Genomic DNA, 26,539 nt, shown 5'->3' on the forward strand with positions numbered 1-26,539 from the left:
TGCTCTCAGGGTCGTAACATGGAGCCCCATGTAGGCACAGAGACTGCTTGAGAGTTTCTCTCTCCCTCTGCTCCTCCCACTCATGCACATTCCCTCTCTCTAAAAATAAATACAGGGGATCCCTGGGTGGCGCAGCGGTTTGGCGCCTGCCTTTGGCCCAGGGCGCAATCCTGGAGACCCGGGATCGAATCCCATGTCGGGCTCCCGGTGCATGGAGCCTGCTTCTCCCTCTGCCTGTGTCTCTGCCTGTCTCTCTCTCTGTATGTCTATCATAAATAAATAAAAATAAAAAAAAATAAAATAAAAAAATAAAAATAAAAATAAATACATAAATCTTTTTTAAAAATATAGTCTTTCCTCATAAAAATAAATAAATGAATAAATACATAAAATTTTAAAATAGCTTGGAAAATGGTACAGCAAGCAAATAAAACCATCATTAACTTTTTTTTAACATAATCTTTGTACCCACAGTGGGACTTGAACTCAAAACCCTGAGATCAAGAGTCATATGCTCTATTGACTGAGCCAGCCAGGTGCCCCCAAAACATTATACAAAGTACTGCTTTGGAGGGGGTGAGAAGAGCACCCCCAGTTTTGAGCGCCTGACCACCAAGCCTGCAATTTTCACAGGAGGTGGCATTCCGGCCAAGCCCTGTCTGCCTCTGGCTGGGGCAGCCCAGGACCAGGAGCTCTGGCCACCTGCAAAGCACTTCCAAGGTCCACCTCCGCTCCTGCCAGACTCATCCTCATTTTACCAATAAGTCACAGAGGCTGGTACCCACCAGAGATGGGGTAAAGGTTTGCAAGTTTTGGGGGAACACAGGGGTGTGTCATAATGCACCCCCCCCCCACCGTGGTGGAGGCTGCATGGTAGGAGTTCCAGGATAGGCAGGCAGGGGGTGCAAGGGTACTGCCTTGAGGTGCCCTAACTTACCATCTTCACTGCACCTCCCCAGCCTCCCCAAAGCCTCAGCTTGCCCTAGAAATCAGAACCTGGCTAGGCTTCTGGACCCAGGCTCCCAGATCCCAACAGGGCCCCTACCTGCCACTCACTCCTACTCTGATCCACCTGGCCCAGAGCAACCCTAGAAGCATCGAGAGCCAGCCCCAGCCTCCAGAGCACCCCCTGCCCCCACCCAAGCTGCCCTAGGCCCCCACCCAGCATCATCCCTAGCTGGGCCGGCCTTGTTGCCCTGGGCCCTGGCACACCGCAGTGGCTACCAGCTACCGGCCAGGGTCACCGAACCAGAACCCCAGAGCTGTCCCGGGTATGTGGATACAGGCTCCAGCAGGATCTCCTGAACTCACTCCCCCGACCCCCCCCCCCCCATTGTATCTGTGGATACTATTACAGATTGCAAAATTTACACAGCAAACGAATCCAGCCTTCTGGGTTAAGCCAGTCAATTTGTGCAAGACACTCTCATCTGTTTTTATCATTGCTAGACGGGCCAGAAGCCCACTCACTTCCTTGTTTTAAACAAAGGCATTTTCATTTTTCATGCTTAAAAAAAAAAAATTCGCTTTTCACAGCCCACCGCATCTGGGCCGCTCTCCTGAAAGGGAGGGAGGGAGGCTTTATCAAATACTAATAGGAAGTGCAATCATTTCCAAGCAGCTCTTACTGTAAAATAAAAAACTAGAGAGGACACTATTGAGGTGGGTGGTGGGGGCAGGAAAGCACCTTATTGTGAATGCTGGTAGGTGGGGTCATGACACAATGGGATCAAGGTTTTGTTGGGTCACTTATTCTGACTCCATCTAGGCGTGTGTTTCTCTGGATCATAAGGGTGAATCTGCAATTTTATCTGCTAGCGCCCTGCCCTCCGTTCCCCCCATGCCTCCTCCCCAACTTTGTGTGGGTTTGAAATGTCCCCTGCCGTGAACACGAAGTGAAATGTTTGAATGAGAAACCCAATCCCACCATCTTTATTTCCACGCTTTGCTTTCTCTTTTTGAATTCTAAGAAAATATTCTATTGTGTCCAGGTTTGTAAAAACGATTTAAAGGCCCCAACATTTTTCCGCATTCAATTATCTGGCAGCACCCTGAGCATCTGCAAACAATATGGTCCCGGTTTTACATATGCAAACAAGTCCTAACTCCAAAAGTAAATAAAGGAGGAGTCTTGGAGAAAAGTCCCTGAGATGGTGGGGAGCTTGGTTCCCTCCAGTGGGAACCTAGGAGGACTTGAAACTGGGGGAGGTGGAGGGACCACTCCTCAGGGAAAATCACAGTTCTCAGAAAAGCTACACTGTTAGATAATAAATTTATTTATTTATTAAAGATTTTATTTATTTATCTGAGAGGAAGACAGAGATAGCGAGAGAGAGCACAAGCAGGAAAGAGAGGGAGAAGCAGGCTCCCCACTGAGCAGGAAGCCTGAACTGGGGCTCCATCCCAGGACCCTGGATCATGAACTGAGCTGAAAGCAGATGCTTAACCACTGAGGCACCCAGGGGCTCCAAATGATAAATTTATTAATGACCTTGGGAGCACGAGTCTAGGGCACTTGGACAGATGTTTGATCACAGCCTTGAACGGTTGCATTTTGATGAAATATAAATTAATATACATAGAGGGATGTCACGGTTTATTTCTGGAAAATGCTGCAAATAAAGCCACAAAGACATGCCTTATCCTCTTTGACAGAAGATTCCTGCTCTAGGGAATAAATCTCAAGAAAATAAGAATTAGCAGGAGCAGAGAACCATACTGATGAACTTGCGCCCCAAAATAGTGGGAGTGATTTAGAGAAGGGTGGTGAACCCCCCTCTATTTCATGAAATATCAGGTGATAGGAAGGAGAAAGAAAAGGTTTATGGTACCATAAATAAAAGACCAACATCTGTATAAAAATTCAGGCATGAGGTGGCAGCAGCTACCAAAACATGAACCCCCTTGGGTGCCAGGATTATGGCGATTTACTTCTTCTTTTCTTTTAAGCTATTTTAAAAAATTTATTTAAATTCAATTAATTAACATATAGTGTATTATTAGTTTCAGAGGTAGAGGTCGGTGGCATACAACACCCTGTGCTCTTCACATCTTGTACCCTCCTTACGCCTGTCCCCCAGTTACCCTCTCCCCCACCCCCAACCCCCACCCAGCGACCCTCAGTTTGTTTCCCAGGGTTAAAAGTCTCTTTTGGTTTGTCTTTCTCTCTCTCTGATTTCGTTTAATTTTATTTTTCCCTCCCTTCCCTTATGCTTTAGAAGTCCTCCCTGTATTGTCACACCATCTTCTCAGTTAAAAAAAACAAAAACAAAACCCTGAAAGTAGAAGAAAAACCAAAATGAAGCCCTGCCGGGTGAATGACAGGTGATTCTATCCCCTCAGGGAGCTGCACTTCCAGGACCACGCCTGCTAATACGTACTCATCAGAAGCCCCAAAGGACCCTCTGCTCCAGCCACAAATCCTCTGCCCTCCCTCTGCTCCCACAGGGAAGGGCTCCTGGGTGCGTGGGCACTGCCACCAGCAGCCCAAGAGGGCAGCAGGATCTAGCCTCTGACATTCTTTTTTTTCATACCTCAGATGAGGAGGATGACAAATCCAAAGTATGATTTCTGAGTTACTGATTACTTATAACAGGCCAGGCACTGTGCCAACCGCTGTTACCTCATCTAGCCCTGCCAATACACCCCCGAGGCCGGGACGATTATTAAGCCCATTTACAGATGAGAAAACTGACACTACAGAGGGTCATGTAAGCAGCAGAGTGGGACCCAAATCCTGGTGTCAACCAGCTCCAATCACAAATCAAGACAACCTCCGCTTACAAGCAATCTTCATATCTAAAAACAAACAATCCGGGCAGCCCTGGTGGTGCAGCGGTTTAGTGCCGCCTGCAGCCCAGGGCGTGATCCTGGAGACCTGGAATCGAGTCCCAGGTCGGGCTCTCTGCATGGTGCCTGCTTCTCCCTCTGCCTGTGTCTCTGCCTCTCTCTCTAGCTGTGTCCCTATGAATAAATAAATAAAATCTTAAATAAATAAATAAATAAATAAATAAATAAATAAATAAATAAATACAAACAATCCAAAAGTTGCAATGCACAGCTGGCCCCTACAAAATGAAAAGGGTTGCTGAAGGTTGAAGAGTATGAGGCACGAAGTTGAAGGAACCACAGGAGAAAATGTGAGTTCTGACAGAACTGTTTGGAATGGCACCAAGGGGCTGCACACATGCTTTTGAGTCTATGCTTTTGTCAAAAACAGTAAGACTGGGGGCGCCTGGGGGGCTCAGTCAGTGAAGCATCTGCCTTCAGTTCAGGTCATGATCTCAGGGTCCTGGGGTCAAGTCCTGCTCTGCCTACTTGTGCGCTCTCTCTCTGTCAAACAAATAAAATCTTAAAAAAAAAAAAAAGAAAGAAAAGAAAAACAGTAAGGCTGTAATTCACCAAAAATGAACTTTAATGGATACAACTTAAAAAAAAAATCAACTAGGATGTCAGAGAATCCCTGGACGAAATGTAGGCTGTGACAAATGAATCTAACCATGTTAAAACTGTTCAACATAATCTTACTACTAGTGGTGGGGAAAAGCATGTACCTGACCTAAGCAACTTTACAAAACTAGTGTTTTGGTTGAGGACTATCAGGCTGAACACAAAAGGAACCATATAGAAATGCTATACTCTAGGAGGTAAAGTCATTTCTCACAGGAGTACAGGTTAGCAATTTTGAAAGTACTTTACATACATATTAGGGTTGAACAGGTACGCAAATAAGTTATAGCTGATGAGAGCCAGGCTTCTCCCTTGACGGGGCTCAGGGTGAACCAGCCAGCCTCCTTCGCGGTGCAGCTGAATGGTGCTCGGGGCGTCATCGACCCTAGAGTACACATGCCCTTGGGTGCAGCGGAGGAGTGCTACGTCTCTGAGCTGGGCAGTGGTGAGCTGCCCCAGCCTTGCCCACCCTGTGAGGCCCTTCCAGGAAAGATGTTCTAAACACACAACGGGACAAAGATGGAATGAATTGTGTAGTGCTGCGTCAGTCAGACACCACTATGAGGTCACAACTAACGTACACAGGAAGAGACATACAGAAATAATCATGGGTATGTGCACATAGGGGAGTGACTATTCATGCATATTTATGCTAGCTGTCTGCAGACAAGGCCTATAACCAATGACATCCTGGAAGCAGCAAGCACACCCAGCACCAGAATCTTGGTTTCTAAATACCATTCTCCAAGAAAAGGAACCAGAGCTCCTTGGAGAAATGGCTGATTCTAGGCCCAGGGCAGGAAATATATAAGAGGGAGTACCTTGCAGTGACAGAAAGTAAGGAAGTTCTTTTTGCAAAAAGGAGGTAAGGGAAGAATATGTCAAAGAAACACAAAACCAACCCAAAAGGGCTCAGAATAGCCAAAGCTTAAACAACTGAGGCAATAAAATAAATAATGCAGTATGGGATTATAACCCAAAGAATAAGTTAGAAACCCAGAAGTCCATACTGATATAAATGACTGAATAAATAAGTGGGAAGAAAAGAGAAATATTCCCTATAGAAGAATGTCCAATAATAAATGTAAATAACTGCCCTCTCCAGGAGGTGCAGCTAGATTCCCTTCTTCTTGAGTAAAGGCTAGACTTACTTCCTAAAAGCAGAGAAAGGAAAAATAGTGACTCTATAATGTGGAAACCAGGAAGATACTACTTTAACCAAGTGATCAAGGTTAATGTCACTCATGATGGGTTATGTGACATAACAGACCCCTGACACGATGCCATAATAATGGCAATCCACCTTAGTGCTATGCTTCCCAAGCCCTTGTAACCCAGTCTAGTCACAAGAGCAGCCCAAACTGAGGGACATTCTAAAAAATACCTGGCCAGGCTTTCCAAAAATTGTCAAAGTCATGAAAAACAAGGAAAGATGGGATCCCTGGGTGGCGCAGCAGTTTGGCGCCTGCCTTTGGCCCAGGGCGCGATCCTGGAGACCCGGGATCGAATCCCACGTCGGGCTCCCGGTGCATGGAGCCTGCTTCTCCCTCTGCCTGTGTCTCTGCCTCTCTCTCTCTCTCTCTCTGTGTGTGTGTGTGTGTGTGTGTGACTATCATAAATAAATAAATAAATAAATAAATAAATAAATAAATAAATAAATGAAAAACAAGGAAAGACTGAGAAACTGTCACAGATCAGAGACCAAGAAGACATGACAACAGAACACAATGTGGTGTCCTAGGTGGAATTCTGGAATAGGAAAGGGACTTTAGAGGGAAAACTAGGGAGATCTGAATAAAGTCTGGAGTTCACTTTTTATTTTTTAGATTTATTATTATTGTTATTCATGAGAGACTCTGAGAGAGAGGCAGAAACACAGGCAGAGGTAGAAGCAGGCTCCCTGTGGGGATCCTGATGTGAGACTCGATCCCAGGACCCCAGGATCATGTCCTGAGCCGAAGGCAGACACTCAACCACTGAGCCACCCAGGCATCCCTGGAGTTTACTTTTTAAAAATGGGTAAGAAAGAAATCACAAAGTCCCTTAATACCCACTAATACTTACTTTTTAAAAATGGGTAAGAAAGAAATCACAAAGTCCCTTAATACCCCATTAATACCCCTTAATACCCATACAGCTTTGCTATTTTCTATAACACATCTATTTTTTTAATTAAGGTGAAATTCACACAGCATAAAAGTGAACAGTTGGTGGCTTGCGCAACCACCCCTTTATCTAGCTCCCTCTATCTAGCTCCAAAACATTATCATGACTCCAAAAGGAAATCCTGTACCCACTAAGCAGCTGCTCCCTATTCCTCCCTCTGAGTCCCTGGCAGCCACCAATCTTTCTGTCTCTATGGATTCATGTATTCTGAAACAGAATTACATAATGAATCACCTTTCATATCTGGTTTCTTTCACATAGTGTCATGGAGATTCATCTATTCTGTAGCACATATCAGGGCCTCATTCCTTTTAATGGCTGAATAAAACTGCATCATGTGTCTATACCACAACTGGTTTATCCATTCACCTGCTGAACATTTGGGCTGTGTCCACCTTTTGGCTATTGTGAACAGGTCAGTTGTGAACACAAGTGTATGTATTTGTTGGTGTACCTGTTTTCAGTTCTTCTGGGTATATACGTAGGAGTCGAATTCTTGGGTCATAGGTAAGTCCATATATTATGTTTTGAGTACCCACAAAACTTCTCCACAGTGGCTGAGCCAATTTATATTCCCACCAGCAATGTATGAAGGTTCCAATTTCTTCCCATCTTCATCAACAGACCCTAGTGGGTGCAGAATGGTATCTCATTGTGATTTTTGATCTGTACATCCCTAATGACTAATGATGTTGAGCATCTTTTCATCTGCTTGCTAATCATTTGCATATTTTGTTTGAAGAAATGTCTGTTCAAGTCTTTTGCCCATTTTTACTTTGAGTCCTTTGTCTTTTTGTTGTTGAGCTATAAGAATTCTTTATGTTTTCTGGATACTACATCCTTATCAGATATATGATTTGCAAATATTTTCTCATATGAGAGATCTATTGTTGTTGAAGATTCTAACCATCTCCAACCAAGACACAATATGGCTGTATTAAAATCATCTTAAAGGATGCCTGGGTGGCTCAGTGGTTGAGCATCTGCCTTCAGCTCAGAGTGAGATCCCAGAGTCCCGGAATCGAGTCCCACATCAGGCTCTTTGTGCCTGCTTCTCCCTCTGCCTGTGTCTCTGTGCCTCTTTCTCTCTGTCATGAATAAATAAACAAAACTTTAAAAATAAAAAAATAACAATAAAATCATCTTAAAAATTAGAGGTGGTGGGGGCACCTGGGTAGCTAAGTTGGTTAAGCATCTGCCTTTGGATCAAGGTCCTGGGATCAAGCCCCACATTGGACTCTCCACTCAGTGGAGAGCCTGCTTCTCCCTCTGCCACTCACCCCCCCTGCTTGTGCACACATTATCTCTCCCTCTCACTCTCTCTCTCTCTCTCTAATAAATAAATAAATAAGTAAAATCTTAAAAAGAAAAATTGGAGGTCGTGGGAATGGACCCATGGCTTCATGCTGGTCCTCACATTACTCTTGGTTGAGATCTTGCTAGATTAATAGTGGGATATTGTTACTAAGGAATCTGACCTGGTCCTTTTTAGTTAGTAGTAATTGTACTAGTTTTCTTTTTCCTTTTTTTTTTTAATGTATTAGTTTTCAATTGCTGTGTGACAAATTGTCACAAAATCAGCAGAATAAACAGCACATATTTACTATGGTTTCCATGGTCAAAGGTCTGGATATAGACAAGTTTGGTTCTCTGCTCATGGTTTCCTGAGGCTGAAATCAATGCACCAGTTAGGTGTTTCTTTCCAGAATTCGGGTCTTCTTTCAAGCTCACGTGCTTTCTTGTTCTCTGTGAGCCCCAATCTCTTGCTGGCTCCCAGACAGAGGCTGCTCTAAAGGTCACTCACAGTTCCTTGACATATGGCCCCCTCCACACACCCTCTCATGCTTTCCCTCTGACTTCAGGAAGGGCCCAGTCCCTTCTAAGGACTCACCGCTTATGTAAGCCCCATCAACAATAAGCGTTGTAATGAACTCAGTCAACTGATTGGTAACTCAGTCACGGGAGTGATCCCATCATAATCACAGGATCTGCCTACACTCAAGGGGAGGGGATCACACAAAGTATGTACACCAAGCGGTTGGAATCCTGAGAGTTGTCCTAGAACTCTGCCTGCTAGAAAAAGGTATCAGAATTAATTTCTAACTTTTGATGACTGTGCTACATTTAGGTACATATGTAAGTATGTTTTCCTATAAATCTAAAAATTGGGGATGCCTGGGTGGCTCAGTGGCTGAACATCTGCCTTCAACTCAGGGTGTTATCCCAGATCCCAGGTCTGGGGATTGAGTCCCCCATGGGGCTCCCTGCAAGGAGTCTGTTTCTCCCTCTGCCTGTGTCTCTGCCTTTCTCTCTGTGTCTCTCATGAATAAATAAATAAAACCCTTAAAAATAAATAAATAGGGATCCCTGGGTGGCGCAGCTGTTTGGCGCCTGCCTTTGGCCCAGGGCGTGATCCTGGAGACCCGGGATCGAATCCCATGTCAGGCTCCCGGTGCATGGAGCCTGCTTCTCCCTCTGCCTATGTCTCGGCCTCTCTCTCTCTCTCTCTCTCTCTGTGACTATCATAAATTAAAAAATAAAATAAAATAAAATAAAATAAATAAATAAATAAATAAATAAATCTAAAATTATTCCAAAAAATTTTAAAAGCTGCATCTTGAATTTCTACTTCTGGGCAAGGTGGAGTAGCAGCAACTATATTTATCCTCCTGCATAAAACAACACCACCAAAAACTAAAACAAAACAAAACAAAATCTGCAAATAAAGCATAGGAGACACAGGTTTTGAAGACATTGATACCAAGCAGGAAAGGAGAGTGATCTCAGACAGAGAACAACAGCTCCAGCTTCCTGGCTGGGGAGAGTTTCTAGGCTGTGGCACAGGGCAGGGAAACAGACATGGGGCCTGGCAGCCTTCTGAGGTTGAAGAGATGGAGTTGGAATGTCTACAAGAGCCAAACTATGGGAAGAGTTCAGCTGTCCATCGACAGATGAATGGATAAAGAAGAGGTGATATGGATATATATATACATATATATATATATATATACACATATACATAATGGAATACTACTCAGCCATCAGAAAAATGAAATCTTACCATTTGTAACAACAAGGATACATGGATAGAACTAGAGGGCATTATGCTAAGTGAAATAAGACAATTATCATATTATTTCACCCATATGTGGAATTTAAAAAACAAAACAAAGGATCAAAGGGGAAGGGAGGGAAAAATAAAACAAGACAAAATCAGAGAGGGAGACAAACCATAAGAGACACTTAACTCTAGGAAACAACCAATGGTTGCTGGAGGGGAGGTGGGTGGGGGATGGGATAATTGGTGATGGGCATTAAGGAGGGCATGTGATGTAACGCGCACTGGGTGTTACATACAACTGATGAATCACTGAACTCTACCTCTGAAACTAATACACTGTATGTTAGTTAACTGAAGTTAAATAAAATAAAAATTTTTTAAAAAAGAGATGGACCTAGGAGTCCAGGGATGCCAGGCAGCTGGGGCTGCAGAGCAAAGGACCTCAGAGAACCAGAGCTCTGTGAGGGTTCTTTGCAGATGTTCTATGGAGCACTGAATAGCACATGTGGGAGGCAATGACCTAGCCCAGGGGAAGAACCACCCAAAGGATGCAGAGAACAGAATCTAGCTCTTACACAGGGCCAGGAAGGGTGCCCATTCCCACAGACAGATAGTTAAAACCCTCATTCACACTCATAAATCACTAAGTAGAGCACCAAGAAGGGTCTTGCCTCAGACACAGGGAGTAATCAGTTCTAGACTACACATGACTCTGGTCCCACCTAATGGATCCTAAAAACAATACCCAAAGGATCCAGCTATTTCCAAACAACTCTAATACAACAAAGCTCATGAAAATCTACAGAAATGAGGGATCCCTGGGTGGCACAGCGGTTTGGCGCCTGCCTTTGGCCCAGGGCGCGATCCTGGAGACCCGGGATCGAATCCCATATCGGGCTCCCGGTGCATGGAGCCTGCTTCTCACTCTGCCTGTGTCTCTGCCTCTCTCTCTCTCTCTCTGTGACTATCATAAGATAAAAAAATTTAAAAAAAAAGAAAATCTACAGAAATGAGGTAAAATTCGTAATGTCCAATGTCTAATAAGAAATTACCAGCAGGAAAACAGGCCCCATAATAAGCAGGAAAATCAGTGCACTGAAAGACCAACAACTGCACAGATGTTAGTATCAGCCCTCATGGACCATAAAACAAGGACTGTAACTACATGGTACACGTTCAGGGAGTTCCATAGTGGTGTCAAAGCTACTGAAATACCTACACTGAAATTCCAGAGTGAAAAATACTATGTCTGAGGTGAAACACAGGGCAGAGGGGATTGATGAAGATTAGACACTGCAGAAGAGAAGATTAGTGAACTGAAGATGGCAGTAAAAATTATCCAAAATGAACACAAAGGAAAGAATGAAAAAGAAAAGAAGAAAAAGAAGAGCATGAGTGAACTTTGGTTCTTCAAGTGCATATATAGGCAGAGCCTCCAAATTGGGGGACAGAGAGAGAAGAGAGCAAAAAATGTGAAGCAATGAGGTTCAAAGGTTGTTTTTTTTTTAAAGCTTTTATTTATTCATGAGAGACACAGAGAGAGAGAGGCAGAGACATAGGCAGAGGGAGAAGCAGGCTCCCTGTGGGGAGCCGATGCAGGACTCAATCCCAGGACCCCCAGATCTGACCTGAGCCGAAGGCAGATGCTCCACCTGAGTCATCCAGGTGTCCCAAACACTGTTGAAAGTTTGACTTGAACTATAAACCCACAGATCCAAGAATCTCAGGAGAACTCAAGCACAATAAACACAACAAAAATCGCACTAAGGCATATCACCTTTGAATTGCTTAAAACCAGCAATCAAGAGAGAATGTTAAAAGAAGCCAGAGTGAAAAGGACATATTACATGGATAAATTGAACTCTCATTCTATTTATGTTGCTGGTGGGAATGTAAAATGATACAGTGGCTTTGCACAACAGCTGGGCAGCTTCTTGAAAAGCTAATCACACACCTATCAGACAATCAACCATTTCATTCCAAGGTATGAATGTCCAAGAGACACGAAAGCGTGTGTCCATACAAAGACCTGTACACAAATGTTAACGGCGGCTTTATTTGTACTCACCCCAAAATGGAAGCAACCCAAATGTCCATAAACAGGTGAGGGGATAAACAAATGGTGGCCTCTCTATTTGATGAAACAACACTTGGTAATGAAAAAGAATGAACTGGGAAGCCTGGGTGACCCAGTGGTTTAGCGCTGCCTTCAGCCCAGGGTGTGATCCTGGAGACCCAGGATCGAGTCCCACAATGGGCTCCCTGCATCATGGAGCCTGCTTCTCCCTCTGCCTGTGTCTCTGCCTCTCTCTCTCTCTGAATAAATAAATAAAATCTTTAAAAAAAGAAAAAGAATGAACTAATAAAAGATGCAAAAATATCAATGAATCTCTCAATAATTATACTGAGCAAAGGAAACCAGGCATCCTACCCCCTGGAAAATAAAATAAAATAATTTTCATTTTTTTTTATTTTTTTATTTTTTTTTATAAAATAATTTTTAAAAGTCACTTTGTGTCATTCTATTCATATAAAAATCCTTAAAAAAAAAAGATGAATCAATAGTGAGAGAAATCAGCAATACCTGGGTAGCAGGTGGGAAGGGACATAATTCAAGGTGGCAGACAAAACTTTTAAGGGTTATGGCTATATTCACTACCTTGGTTGTGGAGATGGTTTCACAATTACACACATGGTCACAAGGTATCAAATTGTAATTTTAAAATATTTGGAGTTCATTATGTATCAAATATACCTAAAAAAAATCAAACAAACAAAAACACCCCAGCCTGGGCTCCCACAGGCATGGCACCCATGGGGTGGTGGAGCAGGGTCCTGGGGTCAGAAGGCATCACTTTATCCCATGGGGAAGGGGGTTCCACCAGGGGGCCAGGTAAATGCCAGTAAAGTCAAGGGAAGACAGTCAGAGAAAGTGCCTAGCCCAACCCTGGCATGTGGCAGGAGCTAGAAACCTTTCTCTAAAGCACCTGGAGTTTCCTTAGTGACTCCCACTGGCACACTGAGTGTGCCCCAAACCACACGGGAATGTATTTCCTTAGGGTCCCCGCTCAGTCCTGAAACATGCTGGCATGCTCTGAACTGTTTAGTGTGGCAACAGAATGCAGTTCCTGAGCCATCTTTAATTCCCACCCCAATTTATGATTGTTCAAAAAGACACACATCCCTTCTTGTCAGAATCCAGATTCACCGCACGGGGCTGACAGGAGGAAATCCCACGCGTGGCCCTGGGTGGTGAGTGGACAGGCTCCAGCATGGCTTTCAAGAGGTCAAGGAGAACCCTCGAGGAGGCCCCCCAGGCAGGCCTTGAGGCCTCCAGGCCTCCTCACACTGCAGCCAGCCTTCCCCAGCGGCCCGGTCGCCAAGCCAAGCCCTGCCACATCCCCACCCGATGTGGCCTGCTTCCCATGAGCCTGGCCACTCAGTCTTGTCCACAGGGAGCGCCCGTGGTTTCTCCTGGTGTGCGTTGGATTCGACCACGTCGGGCGCACTCGTGTTCTCCCAGAGTCCACGTGTTGAGGTTCGAACCCAGGACCTCAGAACGAGACTGTACTTGGAGACGTGGTGTTTAAAATTTTTAAGATTTTATTTATGTTTTCATGAAAGACACAGACAGGCAGAGACACAGGCAGATGGAGAGAAGCAGGCTCCTCGCGGGGAGCCTGATGTGGGACTCGATCCCAGGACACTGGGATCATGCCCTGGGCCAAAGGGAGACGCTCAACCGCTGAGCCACCCAGATGTCCCTGGAGACTAGGTCTTTAAAGAGGTGATTAAGCCCAAATGCGATCCAACTAAAGTGGCTCCAATGTCATGTGACCGATGTCCTTCTAGAAGAGGCAACAAGGACACTGACACACAGAGGGAGGACCACGAGAAGATGCAGGGAGGGCATGCTCACATGCAAGCCGGGGAGAGGCCTCTGGAGAGGCCACCCCAGCCGACACCTTGACCTCTGGCTTCCAGATTCTACAACTGCGAGGAAATTAACTTCTGTGGTTTACGCTCCACTTTGTACGGCAGCCTAAGCACATAAAGACAGAGGGGGTCTCCCAAACACCCCAGCTGCCTCTGCAAAGCCCTAGGTGTGAGCCTGGCTACAGGTGGGAGGAGGAGGGGGAGGAGGAGGGGAGGAGGAGGGGGACAAGGAGGAGGGGGAAGAGGGGGGTTGGAGGGGGAGAGGAAGGAGGAGGAGGAGGAATCGCCCCAGAAAGAGCCCTGGCACTGGATGTTAATTAACACTCTTGGCAGCCACCCACTGTCAGGATCAGCAGAGCGGGGAGTAAGGGCGCGACGTGACATCTCACTCATCGTCCTGAGATGTGAGCATCACTTTATCCTCAGGGAAACAGGGTGGAGCGGACACTATCACTCCTTTTCCAGTGGAGAAGTAGGGGCGCTGAAGAGGCAACTCCTTGGTCCTAGGCCGCTGTGGCCAGTTTAGGAGCAGCTCCAGACTCAGCTTAGATTTTGCAATGCTGGAGACTACGCATGAGCCCTGAGGGCCCAGAGAAAGGGGCCTTCAGGAGGACCTGGGGTGGCGGCAGGGGACACGCAGGCCCATTCGCACACCTAGGCACACAGTCACACCCATGCATCTATAGGCACACGCTCGAAGGTACGTGCACACTCACATGCACCCACACTTGCTCTCATGTGCTTACACACTACATGCACACAGTCTTGTGCCCTCCACACCTCCCAGCGGCTCATCCTCACACAGTCCCCATACTCCAGTCCAACTGCCACACAAACTCACCCTTCCACTTGACCGCAGGACAAGTTGACAGGGCAGAAAAGAAGATGCCATGGATGACGGCAGCTCGCACACCACACACAAAAGGGCACCGTTCAATCAGTGGACAGACTGCGGGTTTTTTGTGTGATGATCCTCCTGGCCAGCCCTGAGCGGAGTAGCTTTTATTTCAGCTGTCTCCTAAAAATCCCAGAAATCACTGTAATTGCTTTATGACTTGTTTCACAATTCAAAGTTGGAGGCAAAGTTCATTTTAGAAGCTGAAATCAGTCATTTGAAAGCACGTTCCTCCTCCTCCCCCACCACCCGATTTTGCGGCTACATCAAAAAAATAAAGATTTTCTCATTTTACCAATGTGCCTTGAAGCAGATGTGTGTGAGGCCTCTAATCCATCAGGTTAATCACGAGCATTTGGGGGTGTTCGTGCCATGTTGCATAACCACAAGAACAGACTTATTACTTAAAGTAAATTTATTAGGTGTTTGGGTGCCCTTTTGCAATGAGAAATCCATCTCATAATTCTTGTGAATAAATCAGGTTTTTATTCTGGTCATAAACATGAATTTTTCTTGTCTAGATGAAAACAGTCTCATTCCGCCTAAAGAGAAATGGGATGGGAGGAATAAATGGAGGGATGAAGGCAATCCGGTCCCTGCTTTTTTTTCTGCAGTCCCATTTCCCGTCACTGACTCAGAGTCTGGACCCATGTTAATACCTTTTCCATGTCCGTGTGGCCTTTAGAAGCCGGCAGGATGCCAGCGCTAAAGGGACCGTGGGGGGACGCCTGGGTGGCTCAGTGGCTGAGCTTCTGCCTTCAGCTCAGGTCGTGATCCCAGGGTCCTGGAATCGAGTCCCACATCGGATTCCCCACAGGGAACCTGCTTCTTTCTCTGCCTGGGTCTCTGCCTCTCTCTCTGTGCCTCTCATGAATAAATAAATTAAATCTATTTTAAAAAATAAAAAGGACCATGGGGCCTCCTCTCCAATTTGCAAACAGACAGACACATGTCTTCTGGATTCATGCAAAGAGAGCCTCTAAGAAGAACAGCCATGTGCACCATGTGTATGATGTCTGGGGTACTTGGGGCATATTAGGTTATGTAATCCCCATAGAAACCTCATGAGGCAAGTACTATAATCCTCATTTAACAGATGGGCAGAGGTGCACCCGGATGGCTCAGTCAGTTGAGCATCTGACTCTTGGTTTTGGTTCAGGTCATAATCAAAGTCCTGGGATCAAGCCCTGCATAGGCTCCAGGCTCAGCACAGAGTCTGCTTGTCCCTCTCCCTCTGCTCCTCCCCGATTCTGTCTCTTTTTAAATAAATAAAATATTTAAAAAAAAAAAACAGATGGGCAAACAGAGGTTTGGAAAAGCAGTCATTTATCTGAAGTTACAAGCCTGGGAAATGGCAGAGCTGGGGCACGAACTCTGGTCTACTTAAAGCTAAAGCACTCCCTGCCACCTGCACATCTGTCAGGCCTGGAGGATGTCCTTACTGGCAGAAAAAAGCTGCTACTGCAGCCAGGAGGGTGAAAGGGCTCAGGACTAGGAGTCAGGTCCCTTGGGTTCAGGTAATCGCTGACACCTGGGGCCAGTCGCTGCCCCTTCTAGAAGGGTGCAGCCCACTTGCCAGGGGGTGGGGGTGGAAGACTGGGGTGAGGCCTTTTAGAAACACCCTGAAGATGCACATGTGAACCCTCTGCCCGGGTGTGCCTCAGAGAGGCACTCAATCATCTCCCCTGTAGCTTCTAGGAGCGCACTGACATGCCTTTCTCTAAAACTACATCTGTGAACTTATTTTATCTCCCAACGATTCGTGCTTAGTCCTGAAGTATGTTTCCGGATATGATGAAGGGATGTTTTTTGAGTGCCTGTGTCAACAATTAAAGATTAATCCTGATCCTGCACGTGGAGAAAATCGAACCAGGAAGGAGCTGGAGCTCGTGTGTGGCCTCCAGAGAGCACTCCCGAACCAAATTACATGTGTTCACAGAGTTAGAGAGGAGGTACAGCCACACACTGAGGGCAATGCCTGGCCCTGCCAAACACTGCTCCAGAAAGGGGTTGGCACCACACCAAAAAAATGAGCCTAATTCTGAGATGTATCTTCAATTTTTCTATATCTCATTTTCTTTAAAAGATTTTATTTATTTATGTATTAGAGAGAGAGAGAGCAAGAGTGGGGGTGAGGGGCAGAGGGAGAAGCAGACTCCCCACTGAGCAGGGAGCCCGACGCAGAGCTGGATCCCAGGACCCCGGGATCATGCCCCTGGGATCGAGCCCAAGGCAGAAGCTTGACCGTCTGAGCCACCCAGGTGCCCCTCCATATCTTGTTTCAAGGTTTTCTTTATAATTGCCTTTTGCTTACAGCAACAACAACCCCAAATGAAATTAAAATTCAACCAAAAGATCAGACTCCATGCTGCCCATCATAAAATCTGAAGCATGACTTCACAACAATACAATTTTGGAATACCACAGGAGGATAAACGAGCATGGTCTGGACAAATTTGGATATTCTAAAATCAAAACAAAACAGAAAAAAGCCCTAAAGATGTTCCTCTTTAGGCAGTTACTTACATCCTACAGAACAACAGAAGGAAGAAACTTGCCCCATGAAACTACTGGCTGTGCCACATTCTGTGCCAACAAAAATCTGAAGGAGGCCTAGATTCTGTTTTGATAGAAAGGTACAGATTACATTTATGGGATCAGATGCAGTAGTGAAACATGACCATAAAGATTGTGCAGAACCTGGAAAGACGTTTTTGATAGAAGGCTAAAATGCATACAAGGAAGGTATAAATGGTGCACACTCTGTGGTTAGCACTGGGTAGGTGTAAATCTGTCTAAAGATTAAAGACTGGATGAGATTATGCAAAATGTTAAATAGGCCTTGTTTCAGGGTGGTGGGCTTATCAATAACATTAATCATGTTAAAGCAACACATATTTTGGTTTGGTTTGGTTTTTAAGAAAAGGAGGAAAGGGAAGGGTAGTCCAACTGGCATGCTGCTGCCCAACACTGGGTCCAACACCCTGGATATGGAGGTGGCCACAGCTCAGCAGCTGTGGCAGCTGGAGAGCCAATGAGCATGGCAGGAGGCAAAGACAAAAGGGTCTGTACCTGCCTTGCAGAGAGCAGCTTTGAAAGAACTCCATTTCCCAGCAACATCTATCGATGTGTCATAGTGGGGGTTAGAATTAATTTGGGGAGAGGGAGAAATGTGTAGAAATCTGGTAAAGGAGAGGGCATTTCTGAAGGTGTAGGATTATACCAAAACCCTCTGGGGCCCTGCAGGGGAAGGGCAGGGGATTCAGTGCCCAGAGTTTACCCCTATGTTGAAATCTAATCCTCAATATGTTATTAGCTGATGGGGCCTTTGGGAGGTGATTAGGCCACAAGGGTGGAACCTTATGATGGGATTAGTGACCTTATTAAAAAGACCTCTGAGAGGGGCACTTGGGTGGCTCTGTGGTTGAGCATCTGCCTTTGGCTCAGATCACGATCCCAGGGTCCTGGGATCGAGTTCTGCATCGGGCTCCCCACAGGGAGCCTGCTTCTCCCTCTGCCTATGTCTCTACCTCTCTCTGTATCTCTCATGACTAAATAAAATCTATTTTTAAAAAAGTGCAAGAATCCAAAGTCATGTAGAAAGGCTGAATCTAATGAGATGATGCTCATGAGGGTAAAGGGGACATCCTGCTCTGGGGACCACGGTTACTAGTGTACACATGCTAGAAGGGAATCCCGGGCCATGGTGACATATAACTGCCGAGAAAAGCCACGGAGACCACGGCCAGAGGTAAAGGAGGATGAAGAAGAGAGCTGTCTGGGCACACCTGATGGATACAGGGCTCCCTACACGAGTTTGGGTGTAGTGATCTTCTTGTCCTGGGAGCAGCTGAACCAGTTTCTCCAACCTGACCAGCCTCTCCCACCTACTGCAGGGTGACACAGGCATTCCCATTCCCTGTGTCCGCTGCAATGTGGGAAAAAGCTGGAAAGTGGGACCCCAGAGTGCCATCCCAGGATGGAGGTCAGCCCAGCCAGTCACTGTGGGGTCAGAAGAGCAACCACTTAAGGGGTAAAGACCATACCCCATAAAGAAGGGGGTTGTGCTGGAGACAATCCCCGGACACACCAACCTTGCCTTTGACTCTGGCTGGAGGCAGAGCTGGAGACCTGACCTTGAGGAAAAGAGAAATTTTGTGGCTGAGGAGCATTCTCAAAGGGGGTGTGGTTATGAAAACCGTGGTGGGCTGGTGGATGACCGGCCCCCGCATGCCCCTATTCTTCTCTGGGGAAATATTCCAGCACCGACACTGCTGGTTGCTCCCCAAAACATTCCCAGTCCTCCTTCCTAACAAAGCCACCATTCTCTTCCAGTGGCAATGTGCCCAGCCTCAGGGGAGGAATCAAGATTGGTCCAAGCCTCCTGTGGCAACCCCATTACCTTGCAAGTGACAGGATGATGGCAATTGGGGGCCTTGGCTCTGGTTGATGGCCATCCAGGATGTCTCCTGAGAGGTGCTGGGAGCTTCCCCTCTCTGACTCAAGAAAAAGAGAAAGCCTACTGAGAAGATAACTTTTTTCCTGCCCCCCTGCCTTCTACCTTGGTTACTCTTGTATGAAGACACCAGCTTGGCGCTACGGCAGCCATTTTGAAACCATGAGGAAAAGCCAAGAGAATGGCAGACACTGGCCTGGCCCCCAATGGTGCCCAAGTTGCAGGACTAACCCAGAACTGCTAACTAACTTCCAGGCTCCTCTGGTTATGCAAGACAATTCAATGGCTGTACTGTTTAAGCCACCACCCTCAGGTATTCTGCTACTCACCATCAAAAGCACATTCACTGACCAACACTATCCTCTATATTATTTTATTTGCTTGTCACTACACAGGTCCTTGTGAGCCTCACATTAGGAAACAGGAAGCTGCCGCCCAGGAAGTTGAAGAGGTGAGATGACACCAGCTGGCAAATGGCAGGACGGGAGCCCTTCTCTGCCAGCTGGGATAAATTCATTCCATTTGTGGACGATCCAACTTTGGGAGCCATGCTGCAAATCTTCAAAACCAGTAATGTAAATGTCTGATTAACATTTCCAAAATGTGTTTGTAAGAAGAATGCCCTGACAGCTGGCTCATCCTAAGCATGCTGCTATTTTTTTTAAAGATTTGTTTATTTATTTATTTGAGAGAGAATGAGCATAAATAGGTGAACGGGTAGAGGGAGAGGAAGAAGCAGACTCTGCTGAGCATGGAGCCCGATGTGGGGCTTGATCTCATGACCCTGAGATCATGCCCTGAGCTGAAACCAAGAGTCAGCCACTCAACCGACTGAGCCACCCACACGCTGCTATGTTTTTATACTCTGGTTTCTCTTCAGATTGCATTAATCTTTCGCCTTTTCCTAAACAAGTTGCTGTATTCATAAAGCTCTCCCAAATTGTTCCCCCACCTCCACGAAAACAAAAAACACAACAAGAAGAAGAAGGAAAGAATAAAGGGAAAGTGAGCATGCCAGGAAGTCACTGGAAAGAAACTTTTTGGTCTGAGAGCCAGGAAATGTCAAGGAAACAAATGTCACTACAACTGACCCTCCATCTCCTATGGTTCCATGGGATTCCAAGACTGCCTCTTTATTAACGGGTACACTGTAGGGCAGTCCTGACAAGTGGCAGGCTGCCACAGAGGCTGAAAAAGCTACCTGTGATTCTGGGGTTTATGGTAATTTAACTAATAGATATAGTAGTTGATGGTAGGGAAGGAAATTGTATTTTACCCTGAGTCTCTGAGTTTTTCTTGTTTTCAAACTGATTGGTCTGGACAATGGAAGACCAGGAGCCAACAATAAATCCATTGTAAGCTGGAAATGGTCTCCTCTGAATACAGCTAAATATTTCTTTAATCCTTGTATTAAATTTGTCACTGTAGTATGAGAGCTATTTTATTTACTCTAAAATTTAAGCTGTTGTAACACTGTAATTATAGATGTAACAAGTGGGGGGCTTGATATCTTCGGCAACCTATTTAAGGCACTTTAAAAGCATAATATCAGATGCTTGGGTTGCATTTATATTTTCGGGTCACGATGAAGATACTATCATTAATGACTTTTTTATGTTCTGAAAGCCATCTCTTTCATTTTTGTATCATGGGAAGGGTCTTTAATAATTCCAAGTTAACATGAATATGCCTTTTTATGTGGTTTCTCTGTCTACATTATCGGGCACATCAGCCAGTCCCCAAAAAAGTTATGTCACAGTTCTGTTCCCAAGGGAACAGACACATTGGGTCCCCTATTAACAGTGGCTTTTGTTGGCTTGTTTTTTAATTTTTTTTCTGACATTAAAGTGGTATGTGGTTGGCAAGGATTTCTCTTCCTCAATTTGGATGTTGTTTCTGCCTCTGAAACTCTGAAAACAAGCTTGTTGATAAAGGACAAGCTGCAGGCACCCTGACATGCATCACTACTTCATCAGAGACTCCAAAGAGGCTCACCAAAAATAAATCAGTACTGAAAGCCATGTTCAAGTCCAAACGTGCTTCCCTTAAGAGATTTTCAGCTCAATGTGTATTTGTCCTCCGTATGTAACAGTTCAAAGAAGTATCTTCACATCTACTGAAAACCGATTACTAACCATGATCGTGCACCTCCCAGCCCCCACCCCTACTCCTCATCTCAGCCAGGTGCTCTAGGGTCACTGGCCAGCCAGACTGTGTGCATTTCCCATCCAGTGACACTGGTGAGAAGAATGGCTCATCTCAGGAACAGACTGGTGTCCTGGCACAGAGATGCCTTCTCACAGAGGACCCCCAGACAACCAGAAGCTCAACCCTGAGGGCGTGAAACCATGGCATTCTGACACTCCACGGGCCAGTCTGGGCTCCAAGCACTTAATGCTCTTCAACTACATGCAACTGAACCGAGTTCAGTTAGCTAGTTGTACGACATGTTTACCAATGTCCCATGCCAGCCTGCTGAGTGGTGCAGGGAATTTCACCTGGAAGTCCCAGGATGTGAAATTTCCCCTCTGCCTTGCTAGTCAAGAGCAGAGAGACTGAGACAGAGCCAGAGACAAAGAGACATGAAGCTCTGCCCAGGAATTTTTAGCTCAAGCACTAGAATCCCACCCAGGTAAAATCAGTGCCTCGGGAGGGAGCAGAATGAAGTCATTGTAGTCTCTCCCCTCAGATCCTTAATCCTCAAGGTCTGGGACTTGTGAATCCACACTTTTTCAGCTGTGGCTGCTCTGCAAGGACACCTGCCCGGTGCCTGCCACCGGAACGTGGACACAATTTGCAAGATCCTTGTAAAAGATTTTACCGGGATTTCCATTTTGCTCCATAGGGGCTTGCGGTTTATTTTTAACCAAGAGGGGCCTCCTATCAGAAAGGACGGCTACAGTTATTGCTCTAGCAGAAATGTTACTGGGCCTCCATAAATCAATTCAACACCCTGGCCTCTAGGGATTTGCCAAAAGATAACAGGCAGCGATTATGAAAGCTTCACCACCAGTTGCCAGCAGGGCTCCACAGAGATTTCGGAAGTCTGGGGGCACACTTTCAAGGCAAAAATTGTAAATCAGGGACGCCTGGATGACTCAGCAGTGGAGCGTCTGCCTTCGCCTCACAACAGGACCCCAGGGTCCTGGGATGGAGTCCCCCTTTGGGCTCCCTGCGGGGAGCCTGCTTTTCCCTCTGCCTCTCTCTCTGTGTCTCTCATGAATAAATAAATAATTTTTAAAAATTGGAAAACACGAAGCATCAATTCTGCTCAAAACCATGCTGGAGGACAGGTCATGCTGGTTTAAATGAAAGCTACTGAGAAACAGGGACTTCGGACTAGAGGGTGTGGGGCAATCTTCTCCCATTCCCCCAAAGATTCCAAATGAACTCAAGAGTGGACACAGCTTACTTGATACCTTGATAAAGATCACATTGGACGCAGTTTAGGGGAATCAGTAGCTAACAGGCCTGGCCTAAGTCTCCTTTACCTTGAAACCCTGGCCCTTTTCAGGCTATCTTTAAGGATGCGGGGGATCCACTTTTCCCAGGAGACCCCTGGCCAGTCCACCTGCCTGTCACAGTTCTCTGGGAGTCGGGGAGGGAGGCACTGCTGCACCAGAAGCGGAGGTTTTTAATGAAAATGATGGGTGAGCACTTCGAGGCTCCCAAGGTGGCTTCTGCTTTGAGGACACACAACAGCAACCTTCGAAGCGCCACAGAGTCTCATAAGACGCTTCCAACCAGCGCAAGACATTTCAAGATGTATCTGCATCGCTTGAAACCAGAGTCGCTTTGGGTTTTGTTTTTGTTTTTGTTTTCCTGCCCCTCCTCTTCCCAGGTTTCGGGGGCACTGGGTGTCCACGCGGGTCCAAGAGCCCCGGAACACAGCCCCTCCAGGATGGAGCCGCCCGAAAGCAAGCCTCTCCGGAGCGGTGGACAGGGAAGGCTGGGCTGACCGGGTCCCTCCGAGGCCCTCCCTCGCCTCCGCCGTGGCCGCCGCCCGCCGGGGAGCCCGCGCGTCTCCAGGGACTGCGCAGCTCTGGTGCCGGCGGCCGCTCCGCATCCGCCCGAGCCCGGGCATCAGCCCGGCGCAGAGGAGCCCGGCGCCCCCGCCGCGGGGAGCCTCGCGCCTCCAGCTCCGAGGCCGCTCCTAAGTCCCGAGTCTTTCCTCGGACTCTCCCGCCGCTGGTTCCCGGCACGGCCCCTCCAGCTCACGTCTCCCGCGGCCGCTGCGCCCGGGAGCGCGACCCCGCGGCCGGAGCGGAGACCGCAGGACCCCGTCGGGGACCGCGCCCGCAACCTCGGCTCGCCGCGCAGGCCCCGGGCGGGAGAGCCCTCCCCGGGCAGAGGCGCCGCCCCGCCCCGCGCCCCGCGCCCCGCGCCCCGCGCCCCGCGCCCCTCACCTCGCGCAGCAGGCGCTCCAGGTGCGGCTCGGCCCAGGCGGCCAGGGCGCCCGGCGGCCCCGCGCGCCGCAGCAGCTCCCGCTCCTCCTCCAGCGTTGCCACCCGGCCCTGCAGCGCGGCCGCCTGGGCGCCCAGCAGCAGGCAGGCGGCCGCGGAGCCCACAGAGAGCAGCAGGCACAAGGCGCTCACCGCCCAGGCCCCGGCCGCCGTCGCGGGGCGCCCCCCGCCGCCGCCCGCCGGGCCGTCCTTCCGCGCGTCGCCGCCGGCGCGCTGGCCCGGGCTCATGGCGCGCGGGTCGCGCGGGGGTCTCCGAGGGGGCGGTGCGGGCCGCGGGCGCGGGCTGGCGCGCGGGGAGCCGGCGGGAGAGCCCGAGGCACGAGGTCGGCCGCGCGCGGGGCTCGGCCTCCGGGCAGCAGCGGAGCGCGGCGCACGCCCCCCTCTCCGCCGCCAGCTCCTCCACAGCGGCCACTTTGGGCAGTTTCCTCTATGCAAATAGGCCCTGCCAGAAAAGGAGCCGGGACCCACCCAGGGGAGGAGCGGCCCGGCCGGCCCGCGCCGCGAGGGGCGGAGGAGGGAGGGGAGCTGGCTCCTCTGAGCCCCCCGCCCCCGCCCCGCGCGCCGGGCCCACCCCTGGCCCGGCCCGGCCCGGCTCCCCACCTCACCTGTCCCGGGCGCCGGGCTGCACCCCACTGCTGCGCGCGCACCTCCGCGGTTCCCCAGCCCCAGGTCCCCTGCCATCCCCAGAGGTCTGCGCTGCGCCCAGACCTCTGCAAGCGTCTCCTTCAGCCCGCCTCTGGCTGGAGCATCGTTCACGGCTGGAGGAAATGCCCCTAAACTTGTGGATTAACCTTTCTGACACTTTTTTTTAAAGTTCCTAACTTCAAATCCCGTGAAGCTAGTGAGTCCGTCGTGGACGGCGCCTTGGCGCCACTCGGTGGCCGAAAGCGTTCTCTGCGCCGCGCCACTCGCGCTTAGAGACGCAGTCCGGAGGTTGAGATCTCTCGGAGCAGAAAGGTGCCTCTTAGAATCGTAGCGCTCTCACCATTTATTAGGTGCCAGACATGCGATGCTGGGAGCTGAAATTATAAGATCTTGTTCCTGACTTAGGAGGATTTTCATTTGAGAAAAATCGAGACTATCACAAATGGAAAAGATGGGGAGAAAGATCTCCAACTTTCGTTCAGGTGATGGCTTCATTCTCTAGTGGAAGCGCAACCACACTGAGCCCACTGCGCGGTCCTGCTGCAAATTTAGATCACAGGTAGGAAAGCCTGAGTGAGAATGAAGGAGCCCTTACAGGTTGGTGGGGTTTTTTTGGTTTTTGTTTTGTTTTTTTGAGATTTCATTTCTTTATTTCAGAGAGAAAGAGCTCAGAAGCACAAGCATGAGCAGGGGGAGGAGCAGAGGGAGATGGAGAAGCAGACTCCTCACCCAACAGGAAGCTGGATTTACAGGACTCTGTCCCAGGACGACCTCGGGATCACGACCTGAGCTGAAGGCAGACGCTTATCTGACTGAGCCACTCAGGTGCCCTGAGGCCTTCACAGTCTTTCCAAAGAAAGGGAAGAAAGGCTGGAAGTCAGGTGGTGTATTTATATCCTAAAATGGGTCTCATCATAACACTTCCACTAACATCTATAATACTCAAATAAAGCCAAGTAAAACCTGATGTTTCCACTAATGTCTATAATACTCAAATAAAACCACTTAGATTTTTGTGATTTGGGCAACTCCACAACCATTTTTGAAAAAAAAAAAGATGTTATATCTATATCTTCCCTCTTGCTCTCTGGCTATCTGTGGATTATTGATTTCTGTAGCCAGATTACTTATCCCTCAAAACTGTTGGCCTCCAGCTGACATGTTCCTCCTTACTCCCTTAATTCAGAGGGGAGAATTACCTCTGAGAGTGGGATAAAACAGAAGTGATTGGCATCTTACTTCTCCAAATAGCTATGAGCTTCCTTAGGTAAATTGGGGTTATGGTTAGGTGATTATACAGAGATAGGTCTCAGGCTATGCTAAAATCAAGTGTGTGCCCAATAAACAGTCTGAAAAGTAATTGCTAAGCAAACCAGATTGTCTACTCAGAAAGAGCCCAACACCATCTTACAGGTTAGCACTTCAGTCTTAGTGCAAACACGTAGGCTAATTGCCCATCACCTGTTAATGTTACTACATGTCCCCGTGTTTATAGCAGCATTATCTACAGTAGCCAAATTATGGAGGCAGCCCAAGTGTCCATCGACTGATGAATGGATAAGGAAAAGGTGGTTAATATACATACAATGGAATATTACTCAGCCCTAAAGAAGAATGAAATCTTGCCACCTGGAACGGCATGGGTGGAGCTAGAGTATGATGCTAAGCGAAATAAGTCAGAAAAAGAAAATACCATATGATTTCACTTCTATGTGGAACTTAAGAAACAAAACAAATGATCCTATGGGAAAAAGAGAGAGAGATGAACCAAGGGCAGCCCCAGTGACGCAGCGGTTTAGCACCGCCTGCAGCCCAGGGTGTGATCCTGGGGACCCGGGATCGAGTCCCACGTCAGGCTGCCTCCATGGAGACTGCTTCTCCCTCTGCCTGTGTCTCTGCTTCTCTCTCTCTCTCTCTCTCTCTGAATAAATAAATAAATCTTAAAAAAAAAGAGAGAGAGAGAGAGAGATGAACCAAGATTCTTAACTCTAGAGAACAAACTGATGGTTACCAGAGGGGAGGTAGGGAGAGGATGATGGGGGAGATAGGTGATGGGGATTATTAAGGAGCACACTTGTGATAAGCACCACCAGGTATTGTATAGAAGTGATGAATGACTAAATTGTATGCCTGAAACTAATACAACACTGTATGTTAACTCACTGATATTTAAATTACCAAAAAAAAAAAAAACCACAAAGCTAAGCTCATTGATCCTTTAGCCTTTGTCTTTGCCTCCTACCTCACTATCTGGAATGTTCTGCTCTCAGGTCTTTGAACAGCAAGTTCTTCTTCGAGTCAAGGTCCCCAGGTCCTCAAACCTCACCGCCTCTGAAAGACCTCCCCTGGCTGCCCAACCTAAGGTATCTGCACCCGCTGCCCCTCCTCCAAAGGATTACTCAGGGGATTAGGCCATTTATCACTGTTTGAAGTGACCTTTTCATTAGCAAGACATTTGTCTTGCTCAC

General features: G+C 47.5%; 1 protein-coding gene across 1 annotated transcript in view; it reads right to left on the minus strand.

The window, feature by feature from the left end:
• COL23A1 (collagen type XXIII alpha 1 chain) overlaps nt 1–23,821 on the minus strand; it is a 322,912-nt gene extending 299,091 nt beyond the window's left edge. The window contains exon 1 of the mRNA XM_055302599.1: nt 23,370–23,821. Coding sequence (XP_055158574.1) covers nt 23,370–23,654 — 285 coding nt within the window. The 5' untranslated portion in view covers nt 23,655–23,821. The remainder of the gene's footprint in view (nt 1–23,369) is intronic.
• Nucleotides 23,822–26,539: the final 2,718 nt, after the last annotated feature.

The sequence above is a fragment of the Nyctereutes procyonoides genome, unplaced genomic scaffold (assembly GCF_905146905.1).
Source record: "Nyctereutes procyonoides isolate TBG_1078 unplaced genomic scaffold, NYPRO_anot_genome, whole genome shotgun sequence".
Lineage (NCBI taxonomy): Eukaryota > Metazoa > Chordata > Mammalia > Carnivora > Canidae > Nyctereutes > Nyctereutes procyonoides.